The sequence below is a fragment of the Embiotoca jacksoni genome, unplaced genomic scaffold (genome assembly GCF_022577435.1).
Source record: "Embiotoca jacksoni isolate LCO1_2020_lvr unplaced genomic scaffold, fEmbJac1.0.p SCAF_26, whole genome shotgun sequence".
Taxonomy (NCBI): Eukaryota; Metazoa; Chordata; class Actinopteri; family Embiotocidae; genus Embiotoca; species Embiotoca jacksoni.
The window spans coordinates 6,561,233-6,585,518 of NW_027185377.1; the positions used below are offsets into that span (position 1 = coordinate 6,561,233).

General features: G+C 47.6%; 2 protein-coding genes across 4 annotated transcripts in view; one reads left to right on the forward strand and one right to left on the reverse strand.

Moving 5' to 3' along the window:
• Nucleotides 1–493: 493 nt before the first annotated feature.
• lhpp (phospholysine phosphohistidine inorganic pyrophosphate phosphatase) overlaps nucleotides 494–24,286 on the reverse strand; it is a 43,220-nt gene continuing 19,427 nt past the window's right edge. The window contains exon 7 of one of the 3 annotated variants that reach the window (XM_069160398.1): nucleotides 494–640. In XM_069160398.1, coding sequence (XP_069016499.1) covers nucleotides 592–640 — 49 coding nt within the window. In that variant the 3' untranslated portion in view covers nucleotides 494–591. Of the gene's footprint in view, nucleotides 641–16,178; nucleotides 18,636–23,329; nucleotides 24,090–24,286 lie in introns of those variants that run through there. The other 2 variants (XM_069160396.1, XM_069160397.1) reach the window with 2 other exon arrangements.
• On the forward strand, nucleotides 1,633–16,908 carry fam53b (family with sequence similarity 53 member B). Its single transcript, XM_069160395.1, has 5 exons — nucleotides 1,633–1,839; nucleotides 7,900–8,132; nucleotides 8,969–9,023; nucleotides 10,450–11,213; nucleotides 15,686–16,908. Exons 2-5 carry the CDS (start codon nucleotides 8,043–8,045, stop codon nucleotides 16,034–16,036), a joined length of 1,260 nt encoding a protein of 419 aa, XP_069016496.1. The 5' UTR covers nucleotides 1,633–1,839; nucleotides 7,900–8,042; the 3' UTR covers nucleotides 16,037–16,908.

Genomic DNA, 24,286 nt, shown 5'->3' on the forward strand with positions numbered 1-24,286 from the left:
AAGTAAAAGAGAAATGATTAAAAACAACAAAATGAAGACTTATGAATCAACACTGCATGAAATTCTTTTCACTCCGGGTTACTTTTGTAGTCTTTTCTTGCACTATGATTAGTGGATACTGCCCCCTATGGTTGTAAAAGTCACAACACACACTGCCGAACTTATTGAACTTGCAGGACTCTCAGCCCTGTGCAAGAAGTTGTTTCAATCACCTGCTTCTTAAAAACTTGTCAGTAGTTTTCTGAGATTGCAAAAACGAAAATGCAATGTTTCTACTGCTGTTGAGGGTTTCGGTAAAAACAACTTGTCGCCCCCACACTGCAGTCTACACAGAGGAGGAGACAAATCCTGGGTGCCTTTTAGCACAAAAGACAGACAGTCTAAAACCGAGGAGGACAGTCTGACGGTCTGGGGGAGATTAGAGGCACACAACAGATGTCACTCCTTGATTAACAATACTGTCTGCCAGGGGTGAGCCTCAGCCCCCCACCCTCCTGACACCCAGTGCGTTAACTTCAGCCCTCATAAAAAATAAATCCACTTACTGTATGTGATGTTATGGGACAGGAATCTTAAAGTTTATTGAGCTTTTCATATTGCAGAACCCAGCGGGACATCACCTTTAAATACAGTTGCTTTCCTGTTTAAATAAACAGACACAAGTTCAGTTATTGTTATTACTGGTGATACATTTTTTTTTTTTTTTAATCATTTAGCATCAATCAAGCAAGCATGTCTCATGATAAACACAATGTTGAAACTGACAAGAGAGCTGCTTTGAAAGTGAGTCCCAACCTTAGAGGGGACAATATAGGAGTTACAAGATGATTAAAAAGATCAAAAATATGACCAGGGTCAAAGTGTTCCTCTTTTTCTTGTGAAACAATGTATTTTAATTTGCCAGATCTGCAAAAAGTATTTGAATGAAGGAAAAAAAAAAAAAAAGAAGATTTTAAACACAAATCTTTCTTTTTTGAGTTTAAGTGGTCAGAGGATAAAGTTTTGGAATCACAGAGCTAAATGCAGTTACAATTATTGCTCAGTATGTGAGTGTAGATCAACAACTAAAACCTACACGGTAATATAATAGCATTTCACATGGTGATGTCGATCATAATAAACCCAGAATTCAGCTCCTGGAAGAACATCTGTTTGTCATAATTGTATTTATTTAGGTCTAGCCTATGTTATACTGGAACTCATTTCGTGAGCTGTGTATATAACATGTTTCTCCATTTGACTCTTTTTTTTTTTTTTTTTGTAGGTCTGTAAGCAACACAGTTGATAGTTTATCACGTTACACCACTGTCTATTGCGAAAGTGCCTTGTCTATATGCACAGCTCAAAACTGTGATTACTTTTCATTACTGCAGGGTCGATCAGTCCACTAGTTGTGGGCGCGGGGATGATTTTTCACACGAAAGACGTGTTAGAGATTCAGATTGTCCTTTCCACCGCCACGAGCTTCATCTAAGCTGGGGACGGTGCTGAAATAAAAACTAATTAGGTAAATAATCCAAGTCAAACCGAACGATTTCAATGGTTTAATAACTTATCGGACACCCCTCTCCCCTGTCAAAAGTGGTACCGCCCGTATATGTTGTCACAGCCTCATTAGCGTGCAATCTTTGTAGGACAGTAGTGAACCGGGGTTGATGTTGTAGTTTGCAGGAGCTGCCTGGAGCAGGACGTTGAATTGAAACGCTCGCCTTGCTTCCTGCCTGACGCCTTGTCCTGACCTTTTTCGCTCAAAAACTAAACTCCTCAACATGGTCCGCCGAAACTGAACCGGCTGCCCCCGGTGTCGTCGGGAGATCCGAGGCGCTCACCGTGATGCTTGTGAGTGGTAGTTTTAAGTCAAATACTTGGAGTTTCTGCGACAGCTAACTTTGGGGGGGTTGGGGGGGGGGGGGGAGAGTCTTGCAGCTAAGTTCATAACGTGAAGTGCGATGCTCCCTTTGCGTTTGTACAGTGTGTGAATCGCTGCAAGGTGATTACGGAGACAAACTCGATTAGAAGTGATCAGAAGCAAAGTAGTGCTGTCGTTAAGAAACTATACATGGCTCCAATTAGTTAGCTTAGCAACTTTTTCTTATGAGAACAGCCTTCGCCGTGCCCCTTTTTGTTTTGTCTGGGTTAATACTCATACATAAACTATTATTAAACTTACTTGTATGTGTCCCTTCTTCTTCTTTTTTTATTTTTTTTAACTGCCATTCAGTTATTTAAGGGACACGGTGTAATGAAATGTTGAGGATTGATAAATAAAAAAAAAAGTCTCACTAAGTTTCTCCATGGAGCCTAATAGGTGTGCTGGGTTTATTTGACATTTGACAATTAGTGCAAATGTAATCAGATTCACTGACAAAAGTGTCCCATTAAATTTGCAAAGAGATACCGCCTCTCTTCTGTTTGAATTCGCTGCTGGCTTTGAAATGCACTCATTCTGATGTCAAACTACAATATAGGTAGGTGGTTGGCAGTAAATGTCAATGTCTGCTTTATAACACATTTTCACACCCACTGATTTATTGGCCATGTCACCTTTTGTCTTTCATAGACCCTCTTTGTTGTTGTTGTTGTTGTTGTTGTTGTTGTTGTTACAGTTTGCACAGTGGAATGCCGTTGTCTTTATCTTGATCTAGCCAACCGTCCCCCTCAGGTATGAACTCAGGGCTGGCTGTCACTCAGCCCGACAAGATTCTGCAATTTAAGCGCTCGTTGGGACCATACACACAAAAACTTGTCAGACCTGAACATCTCGGAGTGTCCCGTGGCCACAGTCAGGAGTACTAAAGCGGCTCGAAGCTTCATGTAGTTAAATTAAGAGACTCGCCGTTGAAGTGCAGATATATTGTTTTACTTTTTGTGCATGCACATTCCATATTTCATGATTAGCAGCTTGCGGCCTTTCTGTCAAGTCCAAAATCCTGTTTGCTCTGTAGCCTGCGTGTAACGTTCTGTGAGCTCCCGTCACACCAATTTCTTTGCCAAACTCATTTCCCTTTCATGAGGGATTTTGGAAAAGGGGGTTTAAGGGGACTGTTTGTGCTGGTTACTTGGACAAGCTCAGTTTTCAGGGCCTTTTTCTTCTGAAACTGAGAGGCATCCACCCGGAGGGCTGTAAGTTCATCTAAAAAAAAAAACAACAAAAAAAAACAGCAACAACAAAAAAAACAACCAAAAACCTGTTGAACAGTTATAGCTGAAGATCATTAGAGGCTGTCTGTCAGAGCGAGCAGATGGGTCTTCTTTTCTTGTCCGTATCACTGAAAATATTTCGACAAAATGTTAAGGTGCTGTTACGACATTGTTCAATTACCTGTTAATGGCTTTGTCATGTTTTATGCGTGTGTAATAAGAGGAAATGCAGCGTGGAGGGTGGATAAATTCCTGCATGTGAAACGCAGCAATCCTCTCCATTTTGAATTTTTAGATTTGAAATGGGTCTCAGTCCGCTAGACTTATTCTGATTTTGGTCCATTAACATGCAGTGTTATTCTGCTGTGGATGTTGTGTCTTCAGCCCTCTGTAATTAAGAGACTTTGTTAGAGTTAGCATTCAAGTGGACAACATTTCTCTCCAACTTGGACAGGTTTGCTGAAAGCCTTGATTACAGAGCTCAACAAAGCTCTTGTTCTGGACAAATGTATACAGTGCAAGTGATTATGTATGAGATAATTAAACAGCAGGCCTGCTTTAAAACGTAGGCCTCCTTGGCTGCCATGCATAGCCATGCTGAGCCTTTGTGTTTATGGTAAGTGGGCAGCTGCATGCTTGTGAGACCTTGGCTGTACCCCAGGCCCTCAACTGAGCCTGATAACTACCATTGAAGCCTCCCAGCTATGCTCATTTCTGACTATTCACTCGCTGCTTTAAATGTAGAGTGTGCCTCCTGTTTGACATAGCCCTAATTTCTGTGAACATGCGGACAGCTGTGGGCTAGCCTGCACCCTACAATGAGTTTCATAAATTTCTTTTCAGTCAGTCGGCCGTGACAGTACTCGGTGGCACCTGCCCTTTGTGCAGCCTAATTAATGACAAAGCCAAGAAAGAAAGTTTGAGGTTTGAAAAAGCTGGAATTTCCACAGTGAAAAATGCTGCACGGTGCTGCAGAAAAAGCAGAATTGGATTGTCATTCAAATATCTGCTCGGTGCCAGGTGTTATGAAAAACTCTATCCACCACTGTGACATGAGAAACGGCTCAAACGGGAGTCCAAATATGGATCTTGAATGCAACTTAAAAGAAGTAGGCCACCAGCGGCAGCAGCTCAGGGGAAAGTAGCTTTTTAGGCACATGCATATTTTCTGCCCCAGGGAATCTTTCTGCAGACGGGGACAGACAAACCTTTACCCGGCATTCCTTTCGCACAAGTGGTGCGGCGATGAAGAGCTGCGCAAATCCCTCGGTTAGGTTCCAAGTTGGACCATCTCAAGTGCTCGGCAGATGCTCGTATTATTGAAAGGGCAACAATCCTGGGATTGTTAAGAACAGGACGCGTATCCGACTGCCATTCTTGTAGGAATGTCCAAGGAGGATGTCTGGAAAATCAGCTAAACATCTGAGCTATTTGATGTTGGCATCAGTTTAACCAGATGACAGATGTGATAAAAAAAAAAAAAAAAAAGAAGTTTGATAGGTTTAAAAATAGATGTAAAATAGTCTTATAAGTAGTTAACATATATTATCCAGCAGCCTATAAAAAGTAGAACAATCTCATCAAACAGTGTTGCTTTCCACCAGCTGTCCAAGTGCTATGAAATGGATTAGTATTAGCTCTAATTGTCAGTCAGACACAAAGCTGCCAAATCCTTATGTAATGGCGTCCTAACCCGCGGGATTACAGTCAGACCAATGTATGGAAAAGCTGCTGAAATTGCTTGAAAGAGCTTTTTTGGAGGGGGGGGGGGGGGGTGACCGTAGTTTAGATGCTTTTTGTAATGGCTAAAACTCAGTGTCTGTACTCTCTCAACTTTTCCGCAATTTGCGAGTCTTAGAAGTGTCACTTACAATAACCCACTCCTGCGCCTGATCTTGTATAGAAAATATTGCAGCGTCTGTGCAGGCTTTTGAAAGTCGAGCTGACTTTGAAGCAGGCCCCCGCTTCAATTTGACCTGACCAACTCTGTGGTTTCCTCTCCTGTCCCATCTCATTTATGCTCTGCAATAGCGTCTCGTGTCTCGACACCCCGAAGTAGCGACAGTGGAAAGGCTCTTGGTGACCACAAAGGAAACGTGGAATCCCATCAGCTCGTCCGAGGCGGTGTTATTGTTGTGTTTCGGGACGGCTGCTGTCACTGCAGGCCTCGGTGCAGTCAGTCGGCGGCTTGTTTGCATGCGACGGAAAGCCACGTTTGGAGGGTAGAGGGGGGAGGGAGGGGGGGAGAGGGGGGCGGGTGTCCTGCAACGTTCTTCCCCTTCTCAGAGATTAGGCTTCTCAGTTGTCATGGTGGTTGGTGCGCCAGCCCTGATAAAGCGCTATCAGGCTGCAGAGGCACAGAGACTCCCACTGATTCCAGATAAAGGCCGCATCGACATGGAGGTGATTCGGGGTTTCGACATCAGAAGGGGAGTGGCACCCGTTGAGCAGAAATTCTAGACACCTCATTTGGCTGTGCAATGCAGTGCGAGTGGAGTGGGTTGGGTGTATCCTACTAAGCAATGGAAAGCATGCTTTTATTTGGCCCTTAACGTTTGTTTCACAGGTTTGTCTGTACAAGAAAAAGTGCACTGCACTTTACCAGCAACATGTTTTTCATTCACAAACTGCCACAGGTTTGAATGGTTTCTTGAAATGCTGTCGGCCTGGGTTAGGCTTTTATAATGCTGTGTTTAACTTACTGGATGTCATGGAGCCGAGGAGTGTTTATAATTATGTTATAAACCCATTTAAAGCACTCGCTTCAGATTTATGGGATAAAAATGTAATGCAGTTGCAATTTTCTGTAACTAAAAGTAATGGGTTTTGTTTATAATTTCAAGGATGCCAGACTTCAGTTTTTCCATCTTCCTATCGAAGGAAAACTATATTTAGTGTCCTCTTTGTGCGAGTAAACTTCATGTCGAAGAGCCTCGCTCGTCTTTGCCAGTGAGATTCTCATGAAGCAGTTTTGTTTTTCCTTTCTGTGTCAATGCCGTCTGCACCCATCACTGAGGGCAAAACGGCGGTTTCCTCCACCTCGGCACATCCATAGCTATCTCCGCTGTGACACGCAGATCTCCGTGGTTGACGGTCGCGCACGGTGTAATCTGGTCTGACCTCGTCCGGCTTTGATCTGCTCTCCCGTGTTCGCACCGGCCGCGAGTCTACGCTGCCAGACGTCCTTGATCTCCTCTGCTACAAACACCCTCGTATTCAAGCTGTTTTCTTGATGTGATAAGTGCTGGTAATGGAAATCATATGCTGGATGTAAACACCACCTCCAGTGTGTCAGCTCCTGCAGAGTCTTGTGATGCTGCAACCCTCCCCTCGACCTCCCTCCCCTCCACACACCCCCCCCCCAACACACACACACACACACACACACACTCACTCACTCACTCACTCTCCACCCCACCACACGCAACCTCTGATGTCGTCCCTTTTGTTTCCCACGGTGTCTCATCTTCTGCACAGAGCGCTCTTTTGTTCTACGTAGGCCGTTTCTGTCCGTTTTCTTTTCCCTGCCTGCAGTTGTTCTGCCATTTAAACTCGACACCCTCCGACCCTGCCGGCGTCGTACGACCCTTCTCGTGCCCACTTTGTGACGTCGCCTCAAGCGGACCCGGTCCAGTGCTAGTAAAAAAAAAAAAAAAAAAAAATAAATCCTCGATGATTACATAGATTTACATCTGCGGCTAATCAGCAGTTTTACTGTAATCGTGGTGCAGCATTAATGCGACGAGGGTTGTTTTGATAACCGCAAGGTCAGCTATTCCCAGCCAGCCCCTGAGGATTCAATTACACAACTTTGACTTTGCTCTACTCCTCTCCGTGCGCTCCGGTGTGAAACACTTTTTGAGGAAACTCGCTCTCTCTCCTCCACATGAACGGGCAAAAAAAATAAATATAGCAAGGTATAGAGTTCCACTTTTGGTGACACGCCGCGGAGGCCATGTGGAAGTGAAAATACGCGAGTTATTTCAGCTCGCAGGCTAACGCGCGACAGCAGAGGCGACGCCTTGCCAATCAAAGTAAATGTTTCCAAACCACTGACCTCTCTTCAATTATCACAAGCTCTAGTCCCGTCAAAAATGTGTCAGTTTGAAGAACATAATAAACATGGACTAACAGCAGAGACGTAGCCGATGTTTGAGGATCGGTTTGACAGGTTTGAGAGTGTTGTGATGCTCTCTAGCCGAGCTAGTTTCGTTACCCAATATAAAAAAAAAAAAAAAAACCTCCCAGCTCAGCTGTACTTTGGATTAACGTGGTATTAAAGTACACACAAAGTGGCATATCGTTGTGGAATAACAGCGCAAAGGTCAACTGACTCAATAGTAAAACTTGTCTTCACCGATCACGTGTCCTGTTCATTCACGGGATGCTATGCTAACACGATGCACGCTGCGCTCATACACCCAAGTAAGACGCTACCTAATACAAAGCCTCAGCAACGAGGCGAGAGCGTATTTGGCCGGATATTATTAAGCCCACGGCACCTCAGGAAGGCTCGGTGTGCCAATATCTGTTGATTGGTGGTGGGTGGTGTGTGTGTGTGTGATAGATTTTTCAGAGGTTCATTCCTTTCGGGGGGAGCGTTGGGTTCGCTTTTACGTTGACGGTGTGTTTCGGAGCCTCCGCCCAGGGGATCTGTTCTCCTCAATCCAGCTGGATTGTTCTCTGCTTATATGGTCGACAGAATGTCAGAAATGCACTGAATTGTAATCCCGTGCTCATCTTCGTGTGTCCGCTCAGGATCGGGCCGAGGAGTGAAAGCGCATTCCCGGAGGAGTCGACGGCTGCTGCCTTAAGCTTATGAGAAACCAGCCAGCTCGCAACGTGCCCGTCAAGATGGCGTCCGGCTTCACTTGCCATTCCTGGAGCGGCTTGGAACAAGGATGCGTGTTGCCATGGTGATCATTTACAAGAAAACACTGGAAAAGAAGGGTGCCGATGATGTAACATCCAAACGCACAGACTTGGGCCCGGTGAGGTTATTTCCTGCACGTGCGAGCGGATTTGTTCTGTGTGAAATGTTTCATTTTGTGTTTACATGTCGCCTTGCCAAGAGGCTTTAACTGTGCCTGTCAAGGTGCTCTGAATTAGGAAATTGTTGCGCGCCACTCTTAACTCCTCAGCAGTTTTATGGCTCCACATTTTATTTTCCTAATTTGTGAACTTGAATCGAGAGCAAAAACGTACCTCTCGGCCCCCTCGTAATCAAATTTGTTGAAAGATGAACAAGTGTTGCCTCATTGAATAACAGGACGTGATGTCAGGAGAACCGTTCGGATGTTTAAGATTAGGAATAATAAGCTATAATTACTGATAATTGCATCATAATAGCTGCCGACTGTCACCGGGGGTGTTTGTCACTTGGTTGTAAATCCTCCGTGTTCCATTTACTTCACTCAAAACGACAATACGAGTATTTTAGTTTCATGGAGCCGAGCAACTCTGACTCATTTTCTATTTAGCATCCAGGCAATAGAAACTGCCAGCACAGACTGAGAAAATTCCCCCCACTAATGTGGACTGAGTTTGCCCTCAGTCTCGTGAAATTAAGTCATCATGCCCAGCGGCTGAGAGTCAATCGGGGGCATTTATGGTGGAACTCTCTCTGCACTTAAGTCCAACTATGCATGCACAAAATCGGACTCTCCAATAGCTCTCCCTCCCTCCCCCCCCTTCATTTTTTTTTTTTTTTTTTTTTTTTTTTTAATCTATTGACTTGTTATTAATAGAAAAAAAAAAAAAAAAAAAAATTCTGGGGCTTCCTGGTTTCTGGCGATCTAACAGTGAATCTTTTTCTGCATTTTCACAGTTCCAGGCACCGACCATGAGCCAGGGGACCGCACTTTTCTCTTGTGGACTCAGGGGTAAGAGTTTGCCATCTGACACAATAACGGACCAGTACCGAGCTTTGATACTTTTATGGCACAGACTAAATCGCTTCGATACTACTTACTATTCAAAAATGCCTTAAAAAAATAGTCCTCAGCAGCTTATTAAGGCCCGAAAATGTCAGGTGTTGTTTATGCGAACATTTCATAGGTTTTACGAGCAGAATGGCTACGCGTTAGTTTCTGCTGAGTTCAAGTGATGGCCACACGGCATTGTGTGAAACCCGTCCGACAGCTGTTTTTGCCAACTTAAATGAATGCTAATAGCGTCATGCTTATTCATGATTATCTCACGGCACTCCTGCATGCGTCAAAAACAGTGGACACGCTGTCCTCAGGCTGAAAATGTGATTATGACTACAAAGGGACGTACACGTAATGTTTACCTTGCAGTAAGGATAAATGGCCTTTACAATCTGTAAGAAATGATTGTATTCTGTCCTTGCAGTAACTTTGCATTGCGTGTCTAAGACTGGCAGCCCTTGGCAGAGAGCGCAGCAGCACCAGCAGGCCTTTTGTTCTTTGTCCTGCCCATGTGTTGTAGGTGGTATTTTGGGGATTTTTTTTTTTTTTTTTTTTTTGTATCTCCAGTGAAGAAGAATAGATCTCTTGCATACCCGGCGTGGGCAGTGGCCTCGACGTTTAGTGTCTGACTCAGAGCTTGACTGACCACTTCAGTTGGCTGACCTATTCAGCAATTCAATTGAGTTTCTGTTGTGACAGAAACAGGTGCTTTCTGGGCGTAGTAGCTATGGCACTGCTGCAGAGTGGATCCAGAGCCGGTCTGATTCGCAGCTCTCGTAGATGTCAACGAAAAACGAAGATAAGCTTCAGTCACCGTGTTCACGATGGTTATTGACGTTTGCCCCAGCCTGCTGAGTCAGTCGGACTTTGAGCTTCCTTCCCTATTCCCAATCAGCTGTCCTCCCAGACTGAAGCAGTGCCTGGAGGACAGGATTTATTTTTAGTGCCAATTACACAAAGCAGTGAGCGGTGTCAACACAAAGTACACATGCTGGGGACCGGCGTGCTGACCCAGACCACTGTCATGGATGTTGTCCATGTTGGGGTTGTTAAACTCTCACGATCACAGAATTTTGGACTAAAAGCTTTTTCTCGTTCCCAGCCGGTTCTCAGAGGGTCGCACGTCTGAAACCGATTCTCGATATATATATTTTTTTTTTTGCACGCCCTGTACCCTGACACAGTCCGATGAAGTTTTATTGTTTTTTGAAGTCTAAATCTCGTGTCTGATGTTGGTAGCCAAATTGGAATCAAAAGGAGCAATATTTTGTAGAAAAAGACGACATATTATTTTCTATATTTCGGGTTGGCATCTTCACTGAGCATCTTCTTTTTAAAACATTACTTCGTTAAAGTGAATCTGGTCTGTTCGTTGCAGAGACCGGCCGGTGGGGTGAGGTGGGTCACAGCTGTGCCATACAGCAGAGGCCAGTTGGGACCAGCTTGGAGAGCCTGTGGGACGTCCTGCCCGAGGTGCACAGGAGCTCTGCCCACTGGGACTGGGATGTTGGCTCTACTTCAAGCACAATCACCAGCTTGTTGCAGGACCTCAGCCTGACTGAGGCTGCGTCCTCGCACTCCACCGCCCCCCCCAGCAAGCGACAGTGCCGGTCCCTGTCTTGCTCAGACGAGCTCGGTGGCTGCCGCTCCACCTGGCGCCCCCAGGGCTCTCGCGTGTGGACGGCCGTGGAGAAGAGGAGGTGCCACAGCGGCGGCAGCGTCCAGCGTAGCAGCGTCGGAAACGCGCAGCTCGGCTTCCCGGCCATGCAGCGCAGCTCCAGCTTCAGCCTGCCCGCCCGCTCCAACACCCTGGAGCCGCCCTGCTACAACCAGCGCATCCAGCGGTCTTCTGCCTTCGCCGGCCTGACGCCCTCCTCTTCGACGCCCCTGCCCTCCGAGCCTCCGGCGCAGCCCCTCTACCTCTCTCATGAACAGATTTGCCTCGCCGAGCCTCGCGGACCCTCACCACCCAGCTCCCCAGACTCCACTCCAGAGCTGGAGCGCCGCGGTGGACAGGGCGGCCTCGCTCGCAGTCGCTCACAGCCATGTGTCCTCAATGACAAGAAGATCGGTGTGAAGCGTAGGAGACCAGCTGACACACACAAACAGAGGCCGTCGTTGGATCTGGCAAAGATGACCCAGGTTTGTAAACCAAACCACGCAGTAACACAGCATGCGCGTATTAGATACGGCTAAACTGCCAGTTTACGCGTGTCCCACACTCAAGATACAGTCTGATAATACAGTATATTTAAGTCTGCACCTGTGCCAGCCATGTCATTTATCAGAAGAGTTTTTCCAGTGGTGTGTTATGTGGCGTTCACTCGCATAAAAACTCACCACAGCCCTCTTCAGTGCTCCAATCACTGTCCAGAGCTCGAGACAGCAGCCCCAGGAAATGGACGTGCCAGCTGGAGGCCCTGCTAGGTCCATCAGTCTCAGTAACATTATCTAGTTGTGCTGTTGTTGGGGCAGTTTTCTCTTTACACGCTGGATAAACAAACACTTCCAGTGAAGGTCACGCCATTGTGTCTGTTCTCCCTCAGCACACTTCAAAATGTTTCTGCAGGCATTGTCGTTAAAGGCAATCGTTCATTCATGCAGGCCTGTTCAGGGTCACATTCCAGTATGTGGGTGTGTATTTGCAATGTCAAGAGAAAGAAGAAAAGGGTTTTAAATGCATTATTGGATGAAGATCATTTGATCAAAGCAGAAATTAAAGAGGTCAGTGAGTTTATACTGAGAAATGGTCTTACGAAACGATTGGCTTGTGCTGATCACATTCCTGAACTCGATCACGGTTCAGCAATGTTTGATCTGCACATACTGGCGGGCGTTTTTGTCTCTCTGCCCCACGAGCACACGTAGTAAAGCTTCACACGTACACGGGCCGGATCATAAACACCGAGCTGGACTTGGCCCCCCCTCCTGAGAAAGTCACCCAGAGTGCAGCAGCGTCTTAACAACGGCGCTGCTGCGATACGACGAGCAAGACGCCACGCGCGCTCCGAACGGTGACGAGGTCAGCGTGGAGAAAGCAGCTCTGGGCGAGGCAACCGACAATATTTTCACAGAGAAATGGCACGGTGCTGCGTTGGATCCTTCCTGCTGGTCATGCATTGTGTTCTCCGTATTAAAAAAAACAACAACTCCCCGTGACACTGATCTTCAGCACAGGTAGTGAAACCACAAGAAATGTTCATCACAATCAGATTTTCATTATTCATCAAAAGAAAAAAAAAAAAAAAAATGTTTTTGTGACTCTGGTTTTCGGGAAACGCCGGAGAAAATGGCTCCCAAATGACTGTCGGTCACAGCTTTAGTTTTCGATGTGATGACGGTCTGGAAGCCGCGTTTGCATTGAGGCTCGGCTCAGCCACTCTGAAGGGCGATCAGCGACCAGTGGGGTGGCTCAGGGCAAAGATGTCGAAGTCGAGCGTTCGCTTCAAAATGCAGTTCAAATAATGGTGGCGGTCGTAGAGCTCGATGAAGCGATATGAAATGTGTAGCAACGCTGGAAAATATCAAGCCAGCGCAAAATCGGTGTTTAAAATCAAACTTTTATATTTCGTATTTAGGCCATATCAAAAAAAAAGAAAGAAAAAGAAAGGAGTTTCCTGTAGAGCAGCTTTGAAGATCAGTTACAGGCTTCTCTGGCCGTCACCATAGCCTAACTCCTGGCTAACTCAAAAATGGGCGTCGTGAGCTGAGGCGGTCTGAATGAAGCCTCGTCGCTGAAACCTGCAGGCAGCCGGCCAACTGTAACGGCACCCACCTGTCACTCAAACAAGCCCCACTCCTAATTAGCATAGTTGTATAAAAATGTACCCGCATACTGAAAACTGAAATTAGCAATAGAGACCCAAATGTTTTTTTTCTGTACCAGGCTGTAAACACGTTTATCACTTCTGCAAAAAGTTTGTAACATGGGAGTCTATGAGGATTGACTCACTTTCGGGAATGAGCCTCAAGTGGCCACTGGCGGAACTGCAGTTTTTTTGTTTGTTTGTTTTTTTTTGGCATTTCCGAGTTGGCGAAAGTTTTCACAGCCGGAGGTTGCTGCTCGGGCGCGCAAAATATTCGACGTATTTTACAAGTGGCCGACGCCGATCGGTTAAAAGCTGCTCCGGCAGCAGTATTTAAATTAGGGGCCGGCGTCCTTTTCGAGACGCGACGACCGGAACCAATCCAGACCCGTCTGCTGACGCTGGCGCAGCGGTCCGGACGCGGGAAACCTCGGTGGGAAAGACGTTCACTTGCGACGACGGGGCTAAGCCTGCTCGGTTCCTCGGCCCGAGGGCTTAATCGCGCTTCACACGTGTCGCACCGTCAGGATTTCAAAGTCACCTTTACCATTCAAAGATCGGTCGCAGTGCTGAGTGCGTCTCCTCCGCACGCCACGGCGGTGTAATTTACTCCGGTTGAAACCGCTACCCTCGGCGTGGCTCACTGTGCCTCCCGCGAATGTCAGGAAGTAGAGCAGCTGTGGCAGAGGTTATGGATCGTCGCACGGGGGGTGGGGGGGGGGGGGATGTGTCGGGTAAAGAGATATTGATTTCTGTAAATTCAGCTCGGTGGGTGGATCGCTGCCGCAACCGGGCCTCATGAGCTATTGATCAGCTTTTATTGGGGGGGGGGGGGAGTCAAGGTCAGTATGAATGAGGAGACTTTCTGCTCTCCACTCCGTTTCGTTCTGCGGGCGAACGGGTTGGGGAGGTGTGTGTGTGTGTGGGGGGTGGGGTGGGGTGGGTGGGGGGAAGGGGGGGGAAGACGGCACTTCTTCGCGACCTTAATTGTCGGGTGACGCGCCAAGTTGCCCGAGGACACTCTCGGGAGAAGATTTCCTCTGCAGAACCGCTCCCCTGGTAGAAGTTTAGTGAGTATCGATGGAACTTTGTTTTGTTTTTGTTTTTGTTTTTGTTTTTTGTTTTTGTTGCTACGGCCCAGACTGCTCGCGACCTTTTATCAGTTTGGTCCCATGGTCCGGGCCAGAAGTCTCACCGCAGAGACCGAAGCGCTAATGCCGAAGGCAGCAGTGTGACACGCCGGCCCGGCGCTGACAAATGTAGCCGCCCGACCCGCGGCCAAGAACAACAGCGGGCCCCCCCCTCCCCCCCCCCCGTTTGATCTGCTGCTCCCCGATGGAGAGACCTTTCTCGCTGCCGTTTTGGCAAGACATGAATCATAACTTTTACATTTTCACCTTTCCTCTCCTCCGACCTTGCACGTAGCTCCAGCCACCTCGCTACTCTGCCGTCGTAGCGTTTACTGGATGAATAGATCCTGAATATGTGAATGTTACCGTGGTGAAAACGGAGCCGAGCGGACCGACGTGAAATCAGTTTTAATGTAGTTTATCGAATAAAATCCAGAACGTTTATATTGTCTAACTTTCTAAAGAGAAGATTTTTGAAGCCTTTCTGGATCTCGTAGCTATTCAAAAAAGTTGGTGTTCTAGCTTTTACCGCTTGGCGAAGCGACAGATTTTTGGACGACCGGCATTCTTCACATTTTTGATCAATTTCTGAAGTAAAAAAAAAAAAAAAAAAATATTTGTTGATTCAGCTTCTCTGAAAGGAACATCTGCAGCCTCCCCGTGTCTCGTCGTTACTGAACCGAACCGCGCTCGCGAGCTTTGGACTCGAGATAAGAGATTGTTTTCGCGCAAAGTACAGATTCATCTTTCATCTGTTGATTAATTAAAGCCGTAGTTGCTGCGCTTGGCCGCGAGCTGCATCCCTAACAGTCCCGCGCTTGTTTCAGTGTTACGTAAGCGCACAAATGACAAGGGGTTTTCACAGAGGCCCTATTCTCCCGCGTCCTTCTGGCCCGACACCGTCGCAGTCGGGCGTGACGCAGCTGTCCTGCCCTTCTCCGCATGAGCTGCGCCGATTGGATAAGCCTCCGTTGTAAAGCCTCTCATTCCAGCGCGCACAGCTGTCGCACAACTTGCCTGCAAGCAGCAGCGTTGGCACGTGCAGCCGCCCGGAGGACATTTCTGGCTTTCCCCAGATGTGTGTGTGTGCGTGCGTGCGTGTGTGTGTGTGTGTGTGTGTGTGCGTGCGTAGTGCCAGCGGAGGGACAGCGGAGTCAAAAGGCCGACACGAGTGACGTACGCCTTCGGGGTATCTGGCCACTTGCTGCCTGGGTTCCTGTTGGACCTCAGATCACAGCCTCACTCTTCCTCACGAGTTGCTCCAGCGTTGTTCAGCGGGCTAAAAAAAAAAATGTTTTTTTTTTTACAGCCTTCGAATCTCGTTACGTTTTGATTTTTTATAGCGGTCGCTGCCCCGGTGTCGCAGCGCCGACCTCGCTCCCTCACCCACACGCTACACGAGTACAGTAGAGGGATTGTTTTTTTTTTGTGGTTTTTTTTTTTTTTTATAAAATGGCTGGATGCCCCGAGTCATGTTTGTGTCCTAGTTAGGACATGGTTCGTAGTCCCGACTCGAGGGAAATGTTTTTGATTTCTTAACCAAATATGCTGTCTCCGCGGAGACGACGAACTCCTACCAGACCAAAAGATTTGACAAGACTTGTTGAAGTGCGCGTCTGTTTCCTTGAAAACACGAGTTTTATGGTTCTGAAAAACAAAAAATCCCGTCTCTCCGCAGAAACTTCGGAATTTCCACAGCCTTAGCTGCCCAGGAATCGCAGGCGAAGACAGCTGTGAGTCGAGCCGGGCCCTCCTCGGCCCCGGGGGCACCGACCAGCGCGACGCCGACGACTCACCGGCCAGCGAACGCAGCTCGACGGACGCTCCGCCTCGCCCCGACGGGGGCGAGAAAGCCACCGGCGACGTGCGCGCCGCGGAGGAGGCGGATTGGAGCTCCGCGGGCCGCGGCGACGGGACCCCGGGAACGACCAATGGGAAGGACAGTGAGCCTCTGTGGGCGGGGCTGTGCAGGAAGGACGCCCATCAGCTCGGAGGCGAGCTCGACATCGAGCAAATCGAGAGGAACTGAGCTGGACTGCTTTCCTCCTGGGGGGGGGGGGGGGAAGCTGATTTAGGGGACTGAACGTTTATCACCAAGTGGTACAATAAACAGTACTGATAGTCTTAAGGACGAAGCAAGTGGAAAGGTAATGCAGCGAGCGTTCCAGCACTTGTCTTCTTTTTTTTTTTTTTTTTTTTTTCCCTTTCCCCTCAAGGAGAGATTGAAGCTTTGGAGCCTTGTGTGCTAAACGCCCATTCTGGGAGGAGGGCGGAGGGGTGGGGTGTGGGGGGGGGGGGGGGGTTGAGATGCTACTCCCCCACTGTGCGGTGTCTCAACTGTGTCTCAGGAGAACAAGGAAGTCAGGGAGGACGGATTCGGGCGGGGATAGAAGTGATGAATATAAAAAAAAAAAATTAAAAAAAAATTTGAATATTAACGTTGGCTCGGCGACCGGGGTCTTTAGCGTTTCTCTGTAACCCTGATTACCCTAATTGTACTAAGTTTGGAGAGAATTCACAGCAGGTTTGTATAAATTCTCCGCACTAGAAGGAGTGTCTCTTTTCCTCTTGACGTTCTTCGACAGTACATGGGTACATGATGGAGAGAGATGGAGACTACTTCAAGAGCTACTGTTAGCGGAGCCCCCCCCCCCCCCCCCCCCCCGTTTCACTCTTAACTGAGCAACAAGCTGCACGCACACACCACCTATAAAAGTATAAAGAGCTTAACATTTCTCACAGTAACGTCAGGCTTTCCTCTGAGATCTATGCTCCTGTATGTTTGGAAGAAGACTTTGTGATGCTAATAGCGTTAATATTCGTTCTTTTTACGATTTGTAACTACAAAGTGATGTAAAACATGAGCATATTTCTATATGAATAAACACAGTTTTAAATGTGTCATTTTGTAATCACGTTATTGAAGTGTTTTTTTTTTTTTTTACTTTTAAGGCATAATCGGACATAACGGAGCGAATTTGAAATGCCGCTCAATCGCTTTTTAAGGGCATGAAATCGCAACTGCCGCAGCTGGTCTAGATTCTTGCGAACGCCGTGTGGTTTCACGCCCCCGTCTGAACACTTTTAGATTACAGAGAAGGGATTTTTTTTTTTTTTTAGTGAACGCCTGTATTAGCCGGTGTACGAAAGTACTCGAAGTTATGTCGCTTGAACAACGCCGGCACCCGAGTTAGAAACGCTTTTGTGCCCACTGGTCCGGGAGCAGCTGCGATCCCTGCGAGGGCCTGAAACTTGAGCAGAGAGCGAACATCAAATTCTGCGTCAGACTCGGGGAAAACCTACAGCAGTAAAACAACGAGCCGAGTCGGCTGTTCCGAGCGCTTCAAGCGGGGGCGGGACGTCGCCGTCGAAGCCAGAAAAAGGTACAGCGGGTCGAGGCCGCAACCGGGCGGGTTTTCTTTTGACACCGGTCAGGGTGGTGCGCCGCGAATTCGTCCCCCCCGCCGGTGCTCGCTGGATTCGGCTGCCGGTGACTTCTTTCGTTTCCCCAAAAATGTGATGTGCACTAGCTGCTCAGGTTTCGGGTCCTAGGAAATTGAAAATGGACACGTACCAGTGGTCCAAAACACGCGTGTAGCGCAGGTGCTGGTGTTGATCGAGAATCATTAACTTGGAAAACGTTTGTGCGAGCGACAAATACCTTTTTGATCGTTCCTGATATTATATAATAAACACACACAAAAAAAAAAAATTTTACTTTGAGGTTTAGGTTTGAAGTTTCTAGTTTACTGGAAGGAAAAAAAAACGTACGTTTCATGCTGTTTTACCCATCGGCGGCAGATATTAACAGTTTTACTCAAAACTCTATAGCCTCATGGCCCATTGTTATACTTCATGCATCCGATGCTCAATTAAGCTACTAACCACATGCTTACATGAAATAGTAATATGAAAATGTAATATATTCTCAAAATATACGATAATATGACATTGACTGGGTAATTCCGCATAAGTAGATATATCTTATCGACTTTTTCTTGTTATTAAGTATTTTCGTACTGTCCTTTTGCTGCTTTCATTCCATCTGAAAGAATTCTTTCACCACCAGCAGCAGAGGACATGCATTAACAGCAAGGTCATTGTTGCCGACGTCTTTAATGCAACAATGCAGACTGACCCAATTAAGTAGCAGGAAAAGACAATCACAAGCGTAGTAGTGGTACTACTGATGAGCCTGTGTTTGTGTGCTGAAGCGGGGAGTGAGTAGGGAGGACGCCAGTCAGGGGTGGGAAGTCCGGTCCCTTTTCCTTTCTTTTTTTTTTTTTTTTTGATGGCGGGTGGAGCGGTGGAGCCGAGCGACGGTTCACCCCAGAGACCTCCCTCCCTCCCAGCTCTGGGAAACAAAAGGGGCCTTTTCTCTGAGGAGCACTGTGACGTGGGAGGCGGCTGTGAATGTGGGCCATGTGTCAGGGCTGCTGCTGCTGCTGCTGCTCCATTTGTCTGCCCCCCCCCCCCCTCCCCGACTCCGGTGCCTGCGCAAGCCTCCAAAATTTACACCGTCGTTAACTTTTTGAGTCACTGCTCCACCGCGATTGCACGGGGCCCCCCGCGTGCGTTTGCTCAGACCTGCGGTGATGCTTGCCATTCTTCGACAGTGTAAGGTGCCGCTGAGAGAGAGAGAGAGAGAGGAAAAAAAAAAAAGTCATTAAAGACCGGCTGAGTAATTTAAAGATTGCTTGACATGCTCCGCTCCGAGCTCGGATACCACACGGAAGAACACGTGTGGGATTTAAGTCGGCTGCGAGGCCAGCGCATACTCTTGCAATAGATTTGGATTATTGTGCAGTTGCATGAGAGGCGTTACGCAGCGAGTTCACATTTACGCCGTCGTAGCCGCCCGTGGGACGTGCAAGCTGCTCGAGACCTCTCCGTGCGCCAAGGCCCGAGAAGGAAACGGGTAAACGCAGCCCTTGTTAAACGTGCTGTGCAGCAGACTGACACGCCGAGGGCCCCCTGGCCTTTAATCAGCGGAGTGACAGGAGTGAAAGAAGGCTGTGTTTCCGAGAGAAGATAGGAGTACAACGGGAGGGGGTGGGAGGTGGGGGGGGGGGGGGGGGGGGGCAATGTTCCGCGCCACACTCGCTCACAACCCCCACCAGCACTGACACAACAGGGTGGCGGTCACTTCTGAACCGTCATTGGACCACAGCACGGTCTTATCTGCTGTAATGACAATTCACATCACACTTAAGCATTTAGGCCACAGATGTCCCACAGTACTTTGTGTTAAACGATTCCGGCGTATTAATGGTGCGCAACATTTGTTTGCTTTCCCGTAATTGCAAGGTTACCGCGTTGGCTTCTGCTCCACATGTACACAAAACGTTTTCTCCGACATCCAGATATTACCCACGCTCCACAGAATATTTACAACGGTGAAACAGAACTTATGCGACGGAAACGCCGGCAGTGGTTCTTGGGTTTGGGGCCTTCCCCCACTTGGCAGCTCAAATGTGGTCAGGGTGAAAAGCAATTTAGCAGTGCCACCCAGCCACAAAACATTTCCAGTTGAACAAGTTGAGCAAGTGCCATCTGAAAGCGCTCTGTTTTTATTTTTTCTTCTTCATTTTCATAAAGAAAAAAAGAAGAGGGGCTGAACGCCGAGAACACAAACTTAACTGTGAGCCCAAACCTCCGAGCGACAGGTTGTTTTTTCTGTGGATGTCGTGTTGACTACAATTTACTGGAGTCATTCAAGACCAAGCCACAAACTGTGTGTGAGGTACAAATGACTGTAAAGTTCAGTCAGAGCTGCGTCTGAACAGAAGGAGACGTATGAAGGTCATAAAAGCCGTCCGACATCAAAGAGCCGTCCGTGCTCGCTGGGTTCGGTCCAGGAGGTGTCGGGGATTGTCGGATCCGAGATGTGATCAACCCACCGGTTTCCAACTGGACTCCCTCACAGTGAAGGAGGCCCCCCCCCCCCGCAGACAGTATAACAGACAGTTATAAAACTGAGGTCAGCTGTGAGCCTTCAGACCTTTTGCAGACCGAGACAGTTAGTTTACACTGCAGGGTGACATACGACCACCAGTTCGCCTGGATTATACACACGCGCACGCTCGGGTACGGCACCATGGGGGCATGCTTTGTGTCTAAGGGGGGGGGCCAGGAGAAAGGCTTGAGTAGGCAGTTGAGCAGGGGTCGTGTCCCATGAGGGGCCTGTGACGAGCGTGGCCACATTAGCAGAGTACAGACTGCTCTTGTGTATGAACTGAGACACGTTTCAGATTGCCTGTGAAGACTCTTGGGGAGGAATGGGGTGGGGTTCGAGGGAGGGAGGGGGGGGGGGGGTGGAGGGGGCAGCGAGGACAGGGAGGAAATTCAGGCTTCGCTTCCAACTTCTGAAGTTTCAGAGCCGTCCCACACTACCGAGAGCTGTTGGCACGGCTGCCCACGAGGGAAGGAGGGTGATGAAATGTGGGGAAAACATGTGGCTTGGGCGAGTAAGAGCAATGAGGCCTCGGCGCGGACCAGCGCTCCGCACACAGAAGGGAGTGGGACAAATAACTGTGAGCTGTAAAAACAAGTGCATGTTTCCACGGATAACGGTGCATTCAGGGCTGCAGGTGTGCGGCGTTGTCTGGTCAGCTGACCCCGCTGTTTCCTGTCAAACAGGAAGAGGCAAACGAGCGGAGATGAAAGTTCAAGGTGACGCACAGCTGGCAGTTGTTAAGGTGGGTAAATGCAGGTGCGCGACAAGAACAGCAGTCTGTGTGCCGTGTAAGAGGAGCCTAACCCAAACAGATGACACACAAACGTATGTGAATGTAGTGTAAACTCTGCAAAGACGAATGTGTGTAATGATGTCGGGGGGCCTCAGTGTTAACAAAAAAGAAAAGAAAAAAAGGGGGTATTATGGTAAAACGTATGTTTCAGCTTTCAGATATTGAAAAATTAGTCAGTGAAAGTCACAAATCTCCTCAATGCCACATTTCTTAAAAAAAAAAAAAAAAGAATCCCCAACTTTGTCTTGGGTTCTGTTACAAAATGCTAACTTTGTGCATTTGATGCCCCCAGGAGAGCGTTGTAGCGCTGGGTGCTGGCAGGTTACCATCAGCATAAGAGCCACATTCTCCTCTTAGTCCTAACCGACGCATTCTGCAGGGCTTGCATCCCCGAGGTGTCAATCAGTTGATCAAATAAAAAAAATGAGATCATCAGCTTAATGGTGGTAGAGGGAGAGGCTGGCGGAGGGAACTTTTGGGACGGAGCCATGATCATGTTCTGGTGTGACTACAGAAGCAGATACATGTCTAACCAAAGTGACTCATAATTCGAGTGTATGGAATTAGATTTGTGTCAAAATATTCAGACAAACCTTATTAAATGTGTATATATATATATATAAAGACAATTATTTATTCATAAATTCTTATTTGTGTTTAAAATGTAATAAGTTTTTGTTTGAATATTAAGACACAAATCTGATTCCATATGAGTAGACTAAATAGGAATGACATTTGCAAGAAAAATGCACAAAAAGCTCAGAGAAATGACGAGGAGTTCACAACTATGAACTATATTTCTGGATTTGTTGATCGTAATCAATTGTTTTGGTTTTAAAAATGTCTGGAAAATTAAGAGTGAATGCCAGATTCAAGTTCCCAGAGTCCAAAGTATAGTCTTTCTATTTGCCTTTTTAGTCTGGGAATGTTAGTTCAGCAGATATTCAGGCATAAATCAAAGTATAGGACAGTAGAGCCTCGAGTGTATTTCTCAGCTGTGGATGAAGACTTCCTTTGATTTTGGTTTTCACAGTTTATCGGTGAAAACAGCAATTTTCACAGCAGAGAAGCAAAAACGTGCAAAAAACCAACAACCTTTTACTCTCAACCTACTGAGACTAAGTACACTTAACGCCTGTCAACACGCAGTTCAACTGTAGACACAATTCAGATGCAATAAAAGCACAAATGTGACAAACTGACGTACAAATCACCTTCAACTGGATAATCAAACCCCACAGCTTCAGTCACTCAACGATCTGACAGTCTGTCGATATGTCCCCTGGCTGTGAGATCATACATGTCCAGACATGTCTTCTGAAATGAGGTCATCTCTATTATCTGAAAGGTAATCTCGCGGCGTGCGGCGACGGGCGAACGAATCTGTGCTGCGCCCGGGGAGGAATACATCACTGTTTACCTATCGTGGCAGCCGGCGGAGGTAAACTGTTTGCTAATTTGTAACTCGTGTGAAACGGGTGGATGACCTCGCGCTGGCCTGAGAGGTGTGGTTAACAACCAGCCAGCTCTGGGTCATATGCCTGTGTTTGTGTGCAGCGATGATGGGCCTGCCAAGAGGAGGCGTTGAGCACTGTGGCCTAGATCCCTTTAGATACTGCACTTCCATGAACTGAAAAAAACAAAAACTAAAAAAAAACCTAGTTAAAGGCCAAGTGAATTCATTCGAGAATAGTCAAATCCACGTTTAATAGCTTCACGCGAGGCCAACAGGCAGTAACATAATGGACAAAACACTGAGTCAAACAATGTGCAGGCTGTTAGAAAAACTGAGTACCAGCTGCTTGTACTTTGCTGTGTACATTAATATTTATTTCCGAATCAGAAATAGGAGTGGTACGCCCGGCTCAGACACGGTTTCATAATACTTCATAGCATTTCATTATGTCTAATTGCCCAATAACATTCAAGCTTGTGTCAGCTAATGGTGAAATGAACCAGAAAGGCCTCAATGAATCACTTGGCAATGGGCTTTTGTTCTTGTTGAATGTATTTGGTACACTGAAACCTCGGGGGCAGCGATTGAGAATCGTTTGTTTTACGCCCCACTTCCAAAGCCCTCAATGATCCAGCTGGCACACCGAGGCCCAATAACCAATTTTTCTTCCCCGTCCCCCACTTCATCATTTCATCTAACCTCACTGTTAGATACTACATCTCATGAGTGGCTTTTAGCAGTGTAACTGGCAGGGACAATCCCCAGCAGAGGCGGCTTAGAGTCAAGTAAATAAAGATAAGCGGTTGTAGATTTGTGATGCTTCGGTCTGATGATGGAGCGCCCGCTTCATTTTTGTTTACAGAGAGGGAAACATGAGCTCAAGCACCAGCATAATTCATCACATTTGGGCGGGTGCTGTATTTATCATCTCCCAGACCAGCTCACTTCCCATTTCCAGCCATTTGTTGTTGTAAAACAAAAGCTGCTCCGATATGAATTCCAGTTTGAACCAGAGCCGAGGCCAAGATTTTCCCAGTGCTTTCAGACTTTGAGCCCTTAGAAAAAAAAAAAAAAAAAAAAAAAAGTTCTGTGACAATGACTCGGGGAAGATTTCACATATTTTCACACAGACTGCTGAATCATCTTTATTTATAATAATCAAAGAGTTACAGACTACTTTCTCACTGCTGCGTAAAAAGGCCGAGCATGCGTTGTGTTTCCCCACATACGACATTTGTAGCATTTCCAGTTCGACGACAAGCCGTCTTCTGGTGCAGTAGCTTGTCGACGAACCCGAGCGTGCAACACGAGCAGGGAGTCTGAACACACAGCAATACTTTCCCCATCAAACTGTCAGTCAGCAGCTGGTTACTGTCACATTGACGTCAACTTGAGGCATCTTATCTATGCCAACCACGTACTGACAAATGCACAGTGCAGCTCTGACGCGCGTTCTCAGCGCTCTCGCGCAGACGTCGGCCGCAGCTCTGCACATTTGATTCTAGTTTGTTTACCTCTACGTGGAGCGGCAGTCGTTCCCACGTTTTGACAGTACAGTGACTATTGACGGTTTATTCAGGACATGCTACATATTTGGAAGGTTTTGTTAGTTTTTTCCCCCCGCACTGTTTTGACATATTTTGTTGAAACGGTCTCTGCGGTACACCCTTCGCTTTTTTTTAAAAATTTGTTAATGCTACTCGGCGCGCAGCCCGCGTCGCCCCGGGGTCCCGGCGGGCGAGGAGTTTTTCCCCCCCCCCCAGCGTCCGCGGCCTCGCGCTCAGTGCCCCCTCCGATTGAGGATCTCGTCCACGGCCTGGGCCAGGTTGTCCACGGTGCCGTCAGCCGTCACCGCCGGGTGCCTCTCGTCGCTCGGCCTGAGGGGAGGAGAAGCAGAAGCAGAAGCAGAAGCTTGAGGACATGCGCCGCAGGGACAAACAGCCGCCGCGCACGAGAGTCCGCAAACAAGGTGGAGTAGCAGTTTGATGCCGTCGGCCGCGTTAACAATCGCCGAACGGACAAACGGTTACCCCCCGCGGGGCCGTCCCGCTGCGTGTCCACTTGGAATTATCAT